The sequence below is a fragment of the Aedes albopictus genome, chromosome 2, assembly GCF_035046485.1.
Source record: "Aedes albopictus strain Foshan chromosome 2, AalbF5, whole genome shotgun sequence".
NCBI classification, from domain to species: Eukaryota; Metazoa; Arthropoda; class Insecta; order Diptera; family Culicidae; genus Aedes; species Aedes albopictus.
The window spans coordinates 43,995,656-44,013,155 of record NC_085137.1 but is presented as its reverse complement, the minus strand read 5'-3'; the positions used below and the strand labels follow the sequence as shown (position 1 = coordinate 44,013,155).

General features: G+C 38.1%; 1 protein-coding gene across 11 annotated transcripts in view; it reads left to right on the top strand.

Moving 5' to 3' along the window:
• Nucleotides 1-17,500, top strand: part of LOC109432543 (voltage-dependent L-type calcium channel subunit beta-1) — a 576,281-nt gene that overhangs the window by 375,594 nt on the left and 183,187 nt on the right. Inside the window, exons 1-2 of one of the 11 annotated variants that reach the window (XM_062849561.1) lie at nt 7,000-7,532; nt 7,654-8,101. The exons of 8 other annotated variants lie outside the window; for them this stretch is intronic. In XM_062849561.1, coding sequence (XP_062705545.1) covers nt 8,018-8,101 — 84 coding nt within the window. In that variant the 5' untranslated portion in view covers nt 7,000-7,532; nt 7,654-8,017. Of the gene's footprint in view, nt 1-6,999; nt 8,102-17,500 lie in introns of those variants that run through there. 2 more of the 11 variants (XM_062849562.1, XM_062849563.1) reach the window with 2 other exon arrangements.

Genomic DNA, 17,500 nt, shown 5'->3' with positions numbered 1-17,500 from the left:
AAAATCGATACATTTTTCTTAATTTAAAAACCCAATTGAAAATAAAGTTTTAAGTGAACATCTTGCTTAATAACGAGAAGAAAAGGTCACAGAGTTTATTTTCTGTTTGTTTGTAATGTAAATTGATAAATATATTTTATTAAATAAACATATAAAATTTAAGAAAATGTGCGCTACTGTCACATGTTTTTAAATTTCACTTGTTGGAGTATCAAAATGGCCGCCACACTGGCCATCTTTCGTTCTACTCGAATTTCTTGACCACAAATCTGGAAAGCTATCAAACAAGTTGATTTGAAACTGTTTCTTGCTACTTGTTTACTAATAGTGAACACCGAGTAGCCTTTGCAGGCTAATACAATTGACTGGTCACCAGATTTCCGCTCGAGAAAATGTGAGGCGTAATGCGTTGTTCGCAAAGTTATCGCTGGTGATCTTCATCTTAAATCAAAAATCAAGTATGGGCCATTAAGCCGTTCATTCATTTTCAAAATACATTCGAAACTTTTTTTTTACCTATTCGTTCTGAGGGTTCGTTATTTCAAGACTTGAACGAATTTGGCGATTTTTAGCCCACTTATTAATCATACCAAAATATTAGAGAACGTTAAAGACATTACCCCGGTCTGACGTAATCACGCATTTTTTCTTTTTTTCTTCTGTATTGACGAGATTTTTAACCCTAGGCTAGTTCACCTCGCGACCCACGCTTTACTCATCTTCTGAAGGAGAACTCACATTATGCGTGTTTTTTTTGGGAGTGGGATTCGATCCCTGGTCTTCGGCGTGCTAGTCATGTGCTTTAACCATCACACCAGATTCGCTCCACATGCACCTTTTCTTTTTAAGATATACTGTGTACATGCAATGTACATATTTTTTTTTTATTGGTTACTTGGTCAATTTGCATGTTTTAGTTGAACAGGAGCCATTTCTCCTGTTTGTATCACTTTGATATTTGGTTACCATTAGTAAAAAATATAAAGAAAAACTAAATAATAAGATACTTATGCGAACTATATCAATCTATGTTGTATTGATTATTTTCAACGAAAAATTTGTGATTGTCATTTTTGTGTATAAAAGTCCAAAAAAAAAGTATGGGGCATCAGTTGGCAAATTCCGATGCTCAATTTCTTCTAGGAAAAGAAAACTTCGTCCATTCTTAACTAGTAATAAAGTGTTCTTACATCCAAGAAATTGTGCGCCATAATTCAACTACATTAAAAAAATTAAACCATCACTACCAACAATAACTTGGATGATTAAATAATTAGAAGAAACTAAATTGAGAGGTTACTTCAAAAACTATCTACAGATAAATTGCAAATTTTACATTTTCAAGAACATTCGGCACGTGCGTCGTAGGCCCATAACATGAGAAATGATGCAAAACATATACAAAAGGATTATAGATGCACACATTGACTCATAATAAAGCTTGATATGTTGATTTTTGAGAATTTGTATAAATATAATAGGGGTACTCACTAAACAGATTAAATTGCTGCGTAAGCCATGATTTTCTGCTTATTTGAAATGTTTCATGATTTTGAGAATGAAATAATCAAAGATTGTCTTGGTGATCGCGACGTTTAATCAGTGTAGTCAGTTAACGCTGTTAAGTGAATCCCCCTAACATTGCACTTACACCCTTTTGCCTCCAAACAAATCTCCTCCATGGTTAAGCGTATTTTTTTCGTTCAGTGTGAAAACATGTTAAAACATTTTTAAAAATTACGGATCTTTGGCAACAAACAAAGTTGATCTCGTAGAGTCACGTAGGATATGTATCTCAATTTCGACTTTTTGGTCACTTACACCCCTCTGCCTCTAACCCCCTCAAATACAAAAATTTATTTTTCGTTTTCCAATAATTTTTGATGCAATATTGATAATGAATCCATCCTTTCAAAATAAGGCTACAATAAGGAGGTGGTTATCATACAGGATATCTCAAATTTGTTTTAAAATATTGATTGGTTACGTATATGCGATGCCTCATAATTGCCCACAATTTCTAAAATAATTAAATTTTTCCTCAAATTTTTTGGGCCTAACGAATTTGGATGAAAACTTTTAAACACATGGAAATCACTGGAAAAACTGTTTGAAAACAATATCAGATGCTTAGGAACCAAAAAATAAATAAGTGACATATTTCAAAAGCCATGTATAAGATAGACCAGCTAATAGCTTTACACTATTTGAAAAAAAAATAGAAAATAATTTCTTGATAATGATGGCTTATAAACCTACGTTTGTAATAGAGACAAATACGTAGTATTTAAAAACAGTTAAATGCATCATACATATTATTTTCTGAAAATTTATATTTGTCGTACACTACAATTTTCAGTAAATGTCCCATAATTTAAAAGACAGTAATTGTTCTTACTTGTCCAAATCACTAACGGGTGCCTAAATACCTTGTCTAGATATGGAAGTGCTGTTCTTGAAATAAAGTTTAGTCATATTCAGACTGAAATCAATTTTACGAAAATTACAGCCTTAAAGAACGGCCTCTGACGCGTGGTCGTTTTTGAGCTCCTTAAGGCGAAATTGGATCCATTTCCTCACTTTTTGGTTTTTGATTTTTTATAAAATAACGAAGTTATATTTTCAAAATCGGTTTTCGTGCACATGTAGAGTATGGATCAAGGTATCTCCTGATTTTTTTCGTGGTGGAAAATGTTTTCGGTTTGAGCATGAGCATGAGCAAGATTGACCGCCCGCGGTTGCTCCTCTGTTATTGCAAGGACAACTGCATTTACACAAAGAACCAACAGATGATGCTTGGGATTAGCTTTCTCTTCATTGTGTAAATACTGGAATCCCAATACTTTTCAATAAGCAATACCAGCGCCGGCCGCGTCCGAATGCAGGTCAATTGAGGATGGGGAAGGAAGTGATGACGTGATTCTCGCTTAGGCCAATAACCGAGGAATTCTCTGCGTTACTACGAGAAATCACTAGGAGTTTGGACAGGGTAAATGGAGATGTGTTAAGGAATTCGTCGTAGTAAACGAATGTAATGTTTTGATTTTTGATGTTAAACACCGACGCACCCGTAGTTTGCGTTTCCGCCCGAGACAATGCTGAACGCGATCGATTCACAAGTATTTACAAAATTACACGTGATAAATAAATCAGAAAGACCTTACCGTATGGTTCGCCGTCTATCTTTTACCATTTATTCATTTGGACTAAATATTACAAATGTCGACACTGAAGATGACGAACCATTCAAACTTTTGTGTACATGCAAAAAATGAAAGAAACATATTTATCATCAACTAAATGTGCTTTTGGAACTAGCGCCGACACATGACGTGACGAACTTTTCAATATTTGTTAGATAAATACACAAAAAACCAGAGCAGAATTTTATACATCCTTTAGCATTAATTATTGTGATAAAATGGAACGAGCTCACCAATAAACATCCTTCGAAGTCTCCAGTGCGTATGTGCTGCAGCATCTTCCACTAACTGGCCACGAAATCACACTGAACCGCTACAACAACACACTGGTACGACGATGTGCACATTCAAATTGTCGACGACGACGCGGCCGATCCGAATGAAAAAAAAAGCGGCACTTCCACTTTGCCTCCAAAAACACACTAAACCGCCCCGTACGAAGATGAGCACGCACGCAGAACGACGACGCGATGCAACGACAAATCAAGACGGACTGAAATGTCATCCGCTGCTGGCATCACACGACCGATTCGCACGAAAACTAGTTTTTTTTCCCCAAAAACACGCACACAGAACGACGACGCGATGCAACGACAAATCAAGACGGACTGAAATGTCATCCGCTGCTGGCATCACACGACCGACTCGCACGAAAACTAGTTTTTTCCCCCAAAAACACGCACACAGAACGACGACGCGATGCAACGACAAATCAAGACGGACTGAAATGTCATCCGCTGCTGGCATCACACGACCGACTCGCACGAAAACTAGTTTTTTTTTCCCCAAAAACACGCACACAGAACGACGACGCGATGCAACGACAAATCAAGACGGACTCATGTGGTGGAAAATGTTTTCGGTTTTTGCAGAAACCATTTTTGAATGTAATTTCACCAAAAAATGGTTTCTGCAAAAATGCAAAACTTTTTCTACCACAAAAAAAATCAGTAGATACCTTGATTCATGCTCTACATGTGCACGAAAACCGATTTTGAAAATATTGCTTTGATATTTAATAAAAAATCAAAAACCAAAAAAGAGGAAATGCTTCCAGTTTCGCCTTAAGTTCAACATTATTTTTTTCAAAGGTGTATGATTAAAATCACTAAATATTTCTATGTCATTGTTAAATAAGTGCCTCAACTATATAATCCAATAGATAGATGTATGGTTTATCGATTGGAAACAGGTGAGCAATGTCTTCGAAAACTTTCGCATTTTTTATGGGCCATACTGTAGGTGACTATCTTTTTTTTTCTAGAGTTTTCTTAATCTAGGAAGCCAAAATCGAAATTTGAAATATCTCAATATTAATTTTCCTGATATGTCTTGGGCACCAAACAGTTCCATAACATTACAAAGGACTTTCCCTGCAATTGGTACTTTAAAAATAGCACGTAGACAGTTTTCTTACATTGAAATAGGAAGAATAAATGATTTCTCAAATCGAAACAAACATTTTCCTCACATATGACGAAAAAAGAATTGAAAATCCACAAATGAAAGCGCAGCAAATTAGAGAGAGTTTGATTCAAAGTTTGAGTAGAACTATGCTATGCTTAAAAACGTATTCTCATACTAGATTTTTTTTTTTCTGAAGACCTGGTTGCTCAGCGAGTGAGTTGGAGTAACCTCGACGGCACCATTGCATTGATTGGAAGAATGGTGTCGATGTGTTAATCCAATTTGTTTCGTAGTTGTTCTAAAACTCCCAGGGATTGAATCCTATGTCTTTTCAGGTTCCTTCGTTTACGAAATTATGTGTTCCACTAAAATGCTCCTCGAACATTGCACCAAGCGAATATATTACAATTATTTGTCATACGTCATGGATCATTGCATAGAATCTCTACAACAACAGCAAGACTGTAGATAGGGTGAAAGCTCCCTTAGTGGAGGTAGTACCAATAGTGGTGGTAGTGGCAATTTAGTACTATTTCGACCAAAAAGCTTGCAAATGACATTTTTAATAGATGCCTCATACCTAATCAATAACATTAATTCAGTTTTTTGTTCAGCATTTGCCGAAAAACCTATTTTAAACAATTATTATCCTTAATTTTTTTGCTCCTTTGCACCTATAGTGGTGGTAGTGTTCCTATAGTGGTGGGTCCCATAAGAATTCAATGGGATGCGCCACTATCAGGTATCAGTAGGTCGGCTCTAGAGGCACGTTCTCCTCCACTATAGGAACCAATGTTAAATTTTACCTCCATAATAGGAACCGTGTACCTATAGTTGGTGCAAGTGATTTATTAGCAAAATATGAAATAAACAATGGTTTTTACATTTTTCCTAGCAAATTTAAGTGAAAAACTATCGATTAACGTTTTCAGACTTTTTATTTTATGGTTTTATCAATTTTATTCAATTATTTTACTACAAGGAGCTACAAATAGCACCACTATTGGTACATTTACCCTATCAGGATCTTTTCTTTAAAAAGTTCTTGGACAATCTGTACCGTTAACGTCCCCTTGTTCTTCAAATCTTGTTGGATTCTATCGATCACTTAACTCATAAATTCTCGATTAAAGCTCAATGCTTGATTGATTATAATTCAAATCTTCGATCAACCTAGCATGAACACTCAGTAGATCAACAACTGGGCCAATTAAATCGATTATCTACTTCCATCCTGAATCATATGCATGCATTGAACTTGATGTCGATCTCTCAAATGGAAAGTCCGGCGGCTCTCCTTCGCCGGATGTGGCCCAACCATTATCTGCATCTTCCCCTTTACCCCTGAACCAAACACTCGCAACCTCGGCGTCTTTGTGTACACTGTTTTCACCCCTAGTCAACATAAAAATTAAAATAAAATAAAGAAAATCAACCACCGCCGCTACGCGTCCACCCGTTGTTCGTTCACCAAGCTTCTTGGTTTATCTGGTTGTTGAAAGCCAAATGTTACAGGGGTACTCTCTTGCTCTCTGCGCGCGCGGAATGAGACATGCATGACGACGACTTACGGGATGGACCGATGGACGAATGGACGGATGGACGGACGGAGATGAGAAAACCTTAGAGCCAAAGCTATACGGACGCCGCCGCCACCGCAGCCGTCAAGAGCCGAGATTTTATTTTTAAACCTCGTCTGGGTCCTCCTCGGTGGGTGCAGTAAGCCGGGGTGAGATTGATCAACGCTGAAATGTACGACTCAGATGTTTTTCACTGAATTCGTTTGAAGGCGGTGATCTTCATAGTTTTAAAAACCAGAAGCACCAGAATAACTAGATCTAGAAAGACTATGATAACAGGACTTGAAGGATTAGTAGGACCATTCAAGGCCTTCAAGAATGATTCGAAGGGCATGAAGGCCTTGACAGACTAAAAGGACCAGAAACAGAAGTACTAGGACTGGAATGACAAGAACGATTAGAGGTACTGGAAGGACAAGAAAGACTACAAGAATCAGAATGTAACAAAAGGGCTAAAAACTAGAAGAACTCAATGTACCAGAACGATGAGAAGCTCAAGAAAGACTAAAAAAGTAGAAGGATTAGAAGGACTAGAAGGATTAGAAGGACTAGAAGGACTAGAAGGACTAGAAGGACTAGAAGGGCTAGAAGGACTAGAAAGACTAGAAGGACTAGAAGGACTAGAAGTGCTAGAAGGACTAGAAAAACTAGAAGGACTAGAAGGACTAGAAGGACTAGAAGGACTAGAAGGACTAGAAGGACTAGAAGGACTAGAAGGACTAGAAGGACTAGAAGGACTAGAAGGACTAGAAGGACTAGAAGGACAAGAAGAACTTTGGGGACTAAAGCGACAAAAAGTTTTCACTACATTGAAAACATTATGTAGAGAATGGTCAACATCACCCCACCTCACGGTACGTGTGAGGAAATACGCGAAAATCCGCGATTCTTGCGGCCGGTCCTCCTCGGTTATTAGTTGTAGAGTGTCAGCTCAGCTGCAAGTCGACGACGACGGTGTGGCGTACGGCAGAGCAACTAAAAGAAGAAAACCGTCAAGTGAACCGGACGCGGTTACAGGGAAAAGTGTGCCAAAATTCCAGCCAAGCCCGAGAGGTAGAGCGTGGTTGACGCGCGTGGACTATCGATCGTGTGTTAAACTGAGCTCGACGACGCTACGTTCGACGTCTTTTCAAGGTTCCGTGCGTCCTCAGGCGCGGATCATCTGTGAACGAACGGGCGCGAGGGGGAAAATTTCCGACATTTTCTTCTCTATTTGGTGCGGGATGTCCCGTCGTGGATAGTTAGTCGACGTCTTCGTCGCCGTAGTCGTCGTCGTTGTCTTCGCGGATGATCGTGTTTTCGTAGGGGTTTCTGGGACTAAACAGAAGTCACGGAAATCAAGGTTGGAATTCTAAGTGAACGGTGGTTGGGAGATTCGTCGTAAAGGGTGGAAAGTGACGGGTGCGGGGATCGCCGGTGAGTCACGGAAATTCATTGATGGAAAATCGGCTGAATGAAAACAGATCTCTCTCGTCAATTCGGCCGGATTGATTTTGCAGCTGTGGAGCGCGGGTGAAGCGTGTTTGAAAATTAGTGGCATTGAAAAAGAGCGCAAATCTAGACGGGGTGCGCACGTGATCTCTACACAGCGGTGAAAGGTCATTTGAAATGTGATAATTGTGTTGGGGGAAAATAGTTGGATCTATGAAGTGAATGAAATTCTGCATACCGTTCACAAGTACTCAGCCAACGTGAGTACAAAAATATCTTCATTCGTTGTAAAAAATATAGTGTCATTCATAATATGGAAATGAACCACCTGTGATCAATACGAATAAGCAGTGATTGAAGGTTGTCAACAGCTGAGAGGTTTTTCCGAGAGCCAAAATGCTGAAACATAAGAATCATCACCGGCATCATCGCCACAACACCACCTATAAGCCGCCGTTCATGAGAAACAAGAATCGAAGGGTGAGTGATCATTGTTATCCATTTTATCATCAGGAAATTAACCTTCAAATCAGACACACATTATCTGCCACTATGTACCAGAAAACAAAATTTGGAGACATACTTAACATATTTTGTACAATGCAATAAACTCCAGAACATAATTTTCCAAATTTGGTTAAAAAAAAAACTAAATACAAACTTTAAGTATTATGTTAGGCCATATACAGCCGATCAGCAGATTTTCTCATTCTATAAAAAAAGTATCCATTGCCTGTCTCTTCTCCATGTTCCGGGATTCGGGACTAAAAATGAAGATTATTCCAGGAAATCCCGGGATGCCGGGATTGTTAACAGTTTTCGGATCCAAATTTTCAATCCTGGGATTAAATAATTGCCGAAAGCACCGATTCTCCGGAATAACGTTATTTTGTTGTCCTAGAATGTCCAGGGATGGGCACTCTCACGAAAAATTCGTTGTAAACATTGTGTAGCATTTTCAGCTTAGCGGATCATGAGTTTCGTGACCTTGAAAGTGCGAGTCAAAATTGTACCTGAATTTGCAGACAAAAATGTTTACTGGGGACCCTCACTCGTGCTAATCTTGATGACAGTCATCTAGCAGTGAGTGAGTGAGTGTCATCATTTCTGCGTTGGAGCGACGGTAACGTGCGTTGGGCTGCTACTCTACTGAGATTAGCAAACCATGAGCGAGGCGAAAGTTTCCATCGTAGGTATCAATGCGCCCGTTCGGAATGCGTTTTAGCGACATTGATACGGTCGGCTTCAGCATTGATAAAGGAAAGGGAAAATGTAAATGTGTTAATAGTATGATAGTGCTCAAGACTGATGTTAAAGTAGCAGAAAATGATGTTTAAGCGTTTCAGATGAACCTTAACAAAGTTCTCCAAGGTTTCCATTAAAGATTTCTCCAAGAAAGAATCTAGGAGTTCCTCGTGGAAAATATCTTTGGGGGCATCCATAAAGTACGTTATGCCTGTAGGGAGGATGGGAGGTCCGGAGAGTGTGGCAAGCTATTTATTAGATATACGAAAAACCCATACAAAAGGGAGCGGCAAGGTTGAAAATTCTTAAATTTTGCGTGACGTACTAAATGGATGCTCCCTTGATGAATTTGTGAGACCATGCTTGGAGTCATACCTGAATGGATCATTGGGAAGTTTTTTTCAAAAGCAATTCTGGATGAATTCCCGAAGGAATCCTTGTAGAAATTCTTGCAGGATGGAATTAATATGAGGATTTCTTGCAGGATAGAATTACTATAAGGAATTCTTGAAGGATGGAATCACTATAAAGAATTACGTATTAGATTTTTGAAGAAATTTTGAAAGCGGAGGGACCTCTAGGTATTCTTGAAGGGTATTAGTTTTTTAAAATATTGTGTTTATATTGATGGCAGAACCGTTGTTGTGCTGATAAAAGGACTATTTTTTGAAAATGCTTCATAAAAAATGGATAAAAAATACATGCACATTTTTTTTATTTTCAATACTCCAAATATAAAAAGTTTTACAAATATTTGACATTCACTTCCATTTTATTCACTAAAAGCACATAAACATTATTATCTCATCATCATAGTTGAAAATAAAATATTGTACATGTATTTTTTATCAAATTTTGATGAAAATTATCAAAAACTAGTCCTTTTATCTGCACAAAAATGGTCCTGCCGTCAATATAAACACAATATTTCAATAAATAAAATCCTTCAAGAATTCCTAGAGCTGCATAGAAAAATACAAACATATTGAAAAAATTCAGAAGCGAAAAAATATTACGAAAAAATGATTTTTTTTTGAGAATTTTTATGAAAACGCGTCATTTTTCAAAAATCGCCCTGGCGGAACCACTAAATATTTTTTTAATCAAAATGTTCTGCAACCTACCTTACCTTGATACCTTGTTGGGTACAAAGTAACTTCACTCCAACGCCGAGCGTATAGTAGAGCACCATCTTCGTCGGTCTTGGGCGATTTTCCTCCAGTTTCCCCGAACGTGTAGGGATCGCAGATCTTCTTCAACCGCGTGCAGCCAGCGATTTCGCGGCCGCCCACGAAGTCGCCTACCTCTACTGAGTTCTCTGCTGAATATTGTTTTCGCTATTCTTTCTTCCGACATTCGCACTACGTGTCCAGCCCATTGAAGTCCAACCGGAAGAATCAGCGTCTTATACAGAGCGAATTTTGTTTGCGTTTGCAAGTTACGGGACCTGAGCTGGCTACGCAATCCATAAAAGGCCCTATTCGCAGCTGCAATACGCCTTTTCACTTCACGGGAAACGTCATTGTCACATGTCACAAGTGTTCCAAGATAAACAAATTCTTCAACAACTTCAAACACTTCCCCATCAATCACTACCTCAGCACTAACACCACTAGGCCTGCTTCTGTCTCTACTCGCTATAATGTACTTCGTCTTGGTAGAGTTAATCGTCAAGCCTATCCTCGCTGTCTCTCTCTTCAGAGGAGCATAACCTTCCTCTACTGCCCTACGATCGATGCCGATGAGATCAATATCGTCCGCAAAACCGAGGAGCATGTGCGACCGTGTGATGATAGAGCCACTCCTCTGCACGCCTGACCTCCTAATCGCTCGTTCGAGTGCAATGTTGAACAATAAATTTGAAAGAGCATCCACCTGCTTCAATCCATCCAGGGTCACAAACGACGTAGACACTTCGTCCGCGATCCGAATACTTGATTTTGATCCATCCAGCGTTGCGCGTATCAGCCTAATTAGTTTCGCCGGAAAACCATGTTCTGACATTATCTGCCAAAGCTCATTTCTTTTAACTGAATCGTACGCTGCTTTAAAATCAATGAACAGATCCCAAGTAACACAAGATGTTTTATATTAGTTTAAAATTCACCATTCATACCTAATGGACTGTATTTTTACTGTATTATTGACTTAATTCCGTACACTTATATACTCAAAACAGCGCAAAACATGGCGGCTTATAAAACATCTTACAGGTTGTATAAGATGTATTGTAATACACCAATAGTACTATCATGGTGCATTCTAATCAACTCTTTAATATCGATTGGTTGAAATCAAGTATTTTGTTAATTGATCTACTTGCAGAATATGCATATAACACAATCAGATTCGTAAGTTGCATTCAAGCTAATTTTAAGTGGTACAACCTGTAAAACACATTTATATTGCTTATCATTTCAACTTTTGTAATTAGGCTATTTTAATGTTATATAGCTTGAATAATCCACTTATATAACCTGCTGTTAGTACTGTGAAACTGACGGTATGTAAAGTGAGAAATTGAACACAAAAATGAAAAAAAAGATAAACAAAAACAAAATTATTTGTTTTCTCGATAATGTAAATAACTTTTCAAACATGAAAAAATATTTCCAAGTGATGGAGTTTTGATGGAGGTATGATATCTTTATATTTCGAACAACGAATTAAACAAAAACTTAAACCTAGTGGCTTAAGCAGTGTTTTATTTGCGCTTCAGAATTTATGGAGAAACTTATAATTTCACCCGTGCATAATTCATGCGCCACTAAGCTGAGTTCAAAAAATGAGGCCTAAATCAGTCGTTTGTTGCGATTTTATTATTTTCTTAATAATCCACACGAAAACGCAATATGGCAGATAATTTATGGAGCATACAGTGCCGTTCAAAATATTTTGAATAATGATAAGTCAACAATCATAATTATAATTGAGTTGGTTCATTACTGACTGACTATGATTTATGGAAAAACGGGTATCATGAAACGAAATGTTTTACTCAATATGATCAATAAACTTAAATTATAAGATTATAATCTGGTTACATATTTTAATTTGTGTACTGATTTATTTGCTCGGTACTGTTATTTGTCTCATTTTTTTTTGCGGAGAAACAGAAAACATTTCAACGATTTGGTCGTTCCAATTCAGAAATAGGTTAAAATTGCTTTGAAATTATGTTTTACGAGCAACACTAAAACAGATTTAGCAAGTAATTGTTATAACGTTTATAATACGTCTTGAAAACATATTCTCTACAAACATACCTATTAGTGTATTTTGCGATCACCATTACAACCTGAAAATAACTATATTACAACTATTTTCCTGGTCTGGCTAGACCTGTCAAAACGTCACAATTTAATCAACAATAAAAACAAATCGGTCTGCTGAAAGTCCACAAGTTCGGTTATGTTTTATAAATTCCGCCGGATTTTGCAATTCGCAGTGAACCATCATCGATTAATCTTCATCCGGAACAGCTCCTTATCGATGAATATGTTCATGAGTTAGGAGAATTGGTCAACATCTTGGCAACGCGATTAATGACATCGAATCACATGAGATTGGAGGTCTCGGTGGATGATGTGAGTAGATTTTGTCGTAAGGATCCTGGCTGCTGATTTGAACAATCTAATGAAACAAAGCACCAGATCAAGTTAACCGGCCGAATGCTTTTCGGATTTGTGACTGTTGAGTTAACAAGTTCATGAAAGTAGTAGATTGTACAATTAATGGAACGTTGTGGAAGGGTATATGATAAGTGGACCGGGTGAAGTTACAGCCGCAGCGTTCAGAAAAAAAAGCGCGGAGACGCGTTCTTCCTGGAAACTAAGCTAGTTGTTCAACTGTTGATAGCATTGGAGCCTAACCGGGACTACTCAATTTTGACGAATTTTCTGCCGTAGGTATATTTACCCCAACAGCAATGTGATGGTCTTCATGAACAAATCGCATAACCCAACAGACACGACAAGATCACCGCATTATCAAATCGCAAAGTTTTACCAAGTGTAAACATAAACATTGATGGTTGTCAAAATTCAATAGGAATTTATGGCTAATGTTCTATAATTGTTGAATAATTGCATTATCAACATATTTCTTCATGTTTTGAAGCCATGTATATTTGTTTGCTCTTTGTTACCTGAGACGAGACTCGCGAAGAGGAAAAAAAGCAACGTCAAGTGCAGCCCAACTGAGCTGTCAGTTGCAGCCCGTTTTATTACGTTACCTAAAACGAGTAAAGTATTACTATCCGAGATAAATTATGAAGCCAAAATTCACTCCGAGCAGCATTTTCTTCTCCTGTACTGTCAAAAATAAATTGAAAACAATATATTCCAATGATTACTTTGCTTGGCGATTGTTGGCGATGCAAAATTTCACCTCAACATGATTTTGTGCGTGAATGGTATTCAGTCAAACTGCATGTGAGGTGATGCGGTCACGTACGTGTTTGAACCACCAGCCCAAAACATAATGTCAACTCAGATAGGAAGAAGAAAAAAATAACAAAGTGGAGAAAAAGAAGACCGTCTTCGCGAGTCTCGTCTCAGTTTGTTACCAGTCAACGCAAAGAAAGCTTTGAAAAAACACCAGATGTTTTCTGATGCTCTTATAATGCAATTATAAATCATCTTTTGAAATTTTCATTTCCCAAGATGTTTTCTGTGTTACTTGGGATGGTGAGTCTGCAAGTTATATTCTCGAAATTTATCTAGAATCATCCGCAGGATAAACATTTAATCCGTCGTTGATCGGCCCTCACGAAAACCAGCCTGGTATTCGCCGACGAAGGACTGCTCAAGAGGTCGCAGTCTGTTGAACAGGACACGCGACAGTATCTTATACGCCGAATTTAAAAGGGTAATCCCTCTGTAATTGGCACACTCCAGTCTGTGCCCTGTCTTGTAGATTGGGCATATGAGGCCATCCAACCAGCTGGTGGGCAATTCTTCATCCTCCCAAATCTTTATAATATTCTGGTAGATTGATTGATGTAGCTTCTCGCTTCCGTGCTTAAGAACTTTGACCGGGATCTCGTCCTTCTCAGCAGCCTTGCTGTTTTTCAGCTCCATAAAGGCCTTTTTAACCTCATTCAGTATTGGTGGTTCCACTGCTTGACCGTCATCGATTATGTTCATCCTGTTCCTGGGTGCTCCTGCGCTGCTACCATTCAACAAATCTTCGAAGTGCTCCTTTCACCTGGCTGCCACCATTGTTTTGTCTGTCAGCAAATTTCCTTCCCGGTCATTGCACATAGCGGGCACTGACGCAGTCTTGTGCCGCGCGCCATTGACGGTTGCATAAAACCTCCGCATATCGTTCCTGTCCATACTTTCCTGCGCTTCAGCAATAACACTCTCTTCGTGTTGCCGTTTTTTTTTTATGCGGTGGATTCGTTTCTCTTCTGCTCTTGCCACCCTGTACTGCTCTCTGTTCTGCCGGGTACCGGCCACTAGCATTCGTCTTCTGGCGGCATTGTTTTCGTTCGTCACTCGTTGGCAGTCGTCGTCAAACCAACCATCACGTTGGCGTCGCTGAGCGGTACCTATCACCTCTTGCGCTGTTGTTGTCACTGCTTCGTGGATAACTCCCCATATGCTGTTGACATCTCCAGATCCGTTGGTCTCACCTATCCTCTCATTTAGCTTATGATGGTACTGTGCAGCAACCCCTTTGGCTGACAAGCGCTGGATATTGAAACGAGTCAATGTTCGGGCCTCTGTAGGACCTCACATCTATGACGTCCGAAAAATGTCGCCTGTCGACCAGCACGTGGTCTATCTGGGAGCAAGTGTCACCACTCGGGTGTCGCCAGGTGTGTTTTCGGATATTCTTACGTGTGAAGTAAGTTCTGCTGATTGCTAACCCTCTAGCAGCAGTGAATGACACAAGGCGCAGACAATTACTGTTGGTAACAGAATGAAGGCTTTCCGTTCTAATGACAGGCCGAAAGAAACTTTCTCTGCCGATCTGCGCATTTGCGTCTCCGATGACTATTTTGACATCTTGTTTTGGGAACTCTCCGTAGCCCTTATCAAGGCTCTCATAGAACTCATCCTTCATGTCATCGGGGTTGTCGTTCGTTGGCGCATAGTTGCTGATCAGGCTGTAGTTGAAGAATTTGACCTTCATCCTCAACACACAGATTCGGTTGCATATCGGCTTCCACCGAATAACTCGCTACAAATATGCTAAAAAATATGCATATGTATACATATACATCTTTCCTTTAAGGGTTGAACACCTTGACTTTTCGAACATTGATTTTGGGACAATCTAATGTGTTCATCCTTGTAGGATTATCTCAGGAAAAACTTTGAGAAATCCATGAAGGAATCTTTGTAACAAAGTTTGAATAAAAAATCCTTGGAAAAAAATGAATCATTACTGGAGTTTCTTGAAGGTTTCTATGACAAATTGTTAATAAGGACCTCCAAAAATCGTCTAAGGTATCTTTGGATGATTTCCTACAACAAGTATTGAAGGAATTTCTGAAGAAGTCCCTGCAGGTATAACTAAACAAATGTTTGAACAAATTCCTAAGAAGTTCTTCAAAGGACTTTAAGAAAAACCGTTTGAGGCATGTCAGAAACAACGCTTGAAGAAATTTCGAAAAAAAATCTTGATAAAACCCCTGTAGGATTCCTCTGGGAAATTTGCGAAGGAATCATGTGGAGTAGCCCCAAAGGAATCGTTCATGAAAATCTTGAAGAAATTCTTGGGAATATTACTAATGAAATTCCTTCAGAAACGCTGAGAGGAATTCCCTAAACAATTGCTTTGCTGGAACAACTTTGGAAGACCATCTTGTAAGAATTTGAAGAGAAGTCCTTCAAGTAATTCCTAGATAAATCGTACAAGATATTAAAATCATATCTTGATCAAATCGTTGGAAAAAAAAATCTTAGAAGTTTCGTGAAAGAAATCCGGACTAAGGTGGTGTAATCACTAAAGAAATCTTTGAAGGTATCAATGGAAAAAATCCTGACGGAAACCTTGGAAGAATACCTGATGGATTCATTGAAGGAATCCCAATATATTTTTTAAGGGATGTCTGTGAGAGTTCTTGATAGAAATCTAACATTTTTTATTTGAATTTCTGAAGTATTCATTGGAGGATTTCCTGAACTGTTGTAAGGCTTATTGGTGGAACTTCTAAATCATTCCTAGCAAAAATACTCAAAGGCTCCTCTGGAGGAATTTCCATAGAATTTCTTGGAGGATTTGTGTAAGAATCTTCGATTCGAAAAAAATCTTGCAGGAGAATTATAGAAATATATGAAGAAATCCTTGAATGCAACTATTCCTGAAAGATTACTTGTACATTTTTTTTAAATACCTGAGAAATCATGTATGAAATTTCCAATGGAATACTTCAAGAATTGCTTGATAAAATTATATGAGAATTGCAAGAGAATTTTCGGATGAACTACTTAAGAATTCTTTGGAAAAAATCCCGAAGGAAGTTTTGGAGCTATTTCTAAAGGCATCTTTGAAGGAATAAAACCTCGGTAGAATACCTAAAGCGAACCTTGTAAAAATCCCGAAAGTTGTCCTCGGAGAATCCATGGAGAAATTATAATATTAAATAAACAAGGAATGTTTTATACGATCGATGAAACCTTCGCAATTTATTACAGGGATTCTTCCAAACATTTAGCAGAGATTTTTATTGAGTTCATTCAAGGATTCCTCCTGATTTAAGAGTTTTTCTACGGTCTCTTTCTGGATTTTATCCTTGAGGTTCATCGTACAGAGTTACGATGGGGATCTCGATCGGGTGACATTGTTCGTAGGAAAAGTGAAAAAGCCGCGTGTTTTTGGGCAGTTGTGATGGGGATTTCGGTCGTGTTTCATTGTTCGAAGGAAAAAGTGAAAAATAACGCGAGAAAAAGTGAAAAAGCCGCGTGTCCCGAGCAGAAGGGAATAACAACAGCATAAGGAGCTGTGTTATTTGGGCAAAATAACTGAATAATAAAATCGATTATTTCTAAGTTATTACCATAACATATTGTGTTATGAACTTGTCTGTCATAAGCGGCAAAATAACAAATTCCATAACAAAAAAATGTTCCTGGGAAACCATTTCAATAACAACTTTATAACAGTGGATTCGGAAAATATTTCAATAACAAATTTCGATATTAATATATTATTGATAATAATCGGAGAACAGAATTTGCTATGATATCAAACTCGTTACTAAATAAGTTATAATACTTATTATATAAAATTATTCGCTTTGTCTCACAAGCCCGCCAATAACATGAGGTTCATCACTCCGACGCTAGAAATATTTTCAGCTTTTAATTAATTCTAAGAGATTTGAAGTCGCAAGATAATCAAACTTTAGTGATTTCTATATTATCAAATACGACGAGCTTCGATTTTCACTTGTAATTTATAAACTGTTCTACTTTGATTGTTTTCGGAGCACGGTTTGGAAATCAACACGTGTACTTGAAAAAGATTGATCGTCAATAGCAATTTGTGACTTCTGTTTTGTTTTTCTTTTTCAGCATAGAAACTGAAGAATTTTTAGAATGCTCAACAGTTTTGCAGAAAATTTTTGGGATATTGGAAATATTGTACAGATTATAACATTTTTTCTGGAAACTTTGTTTT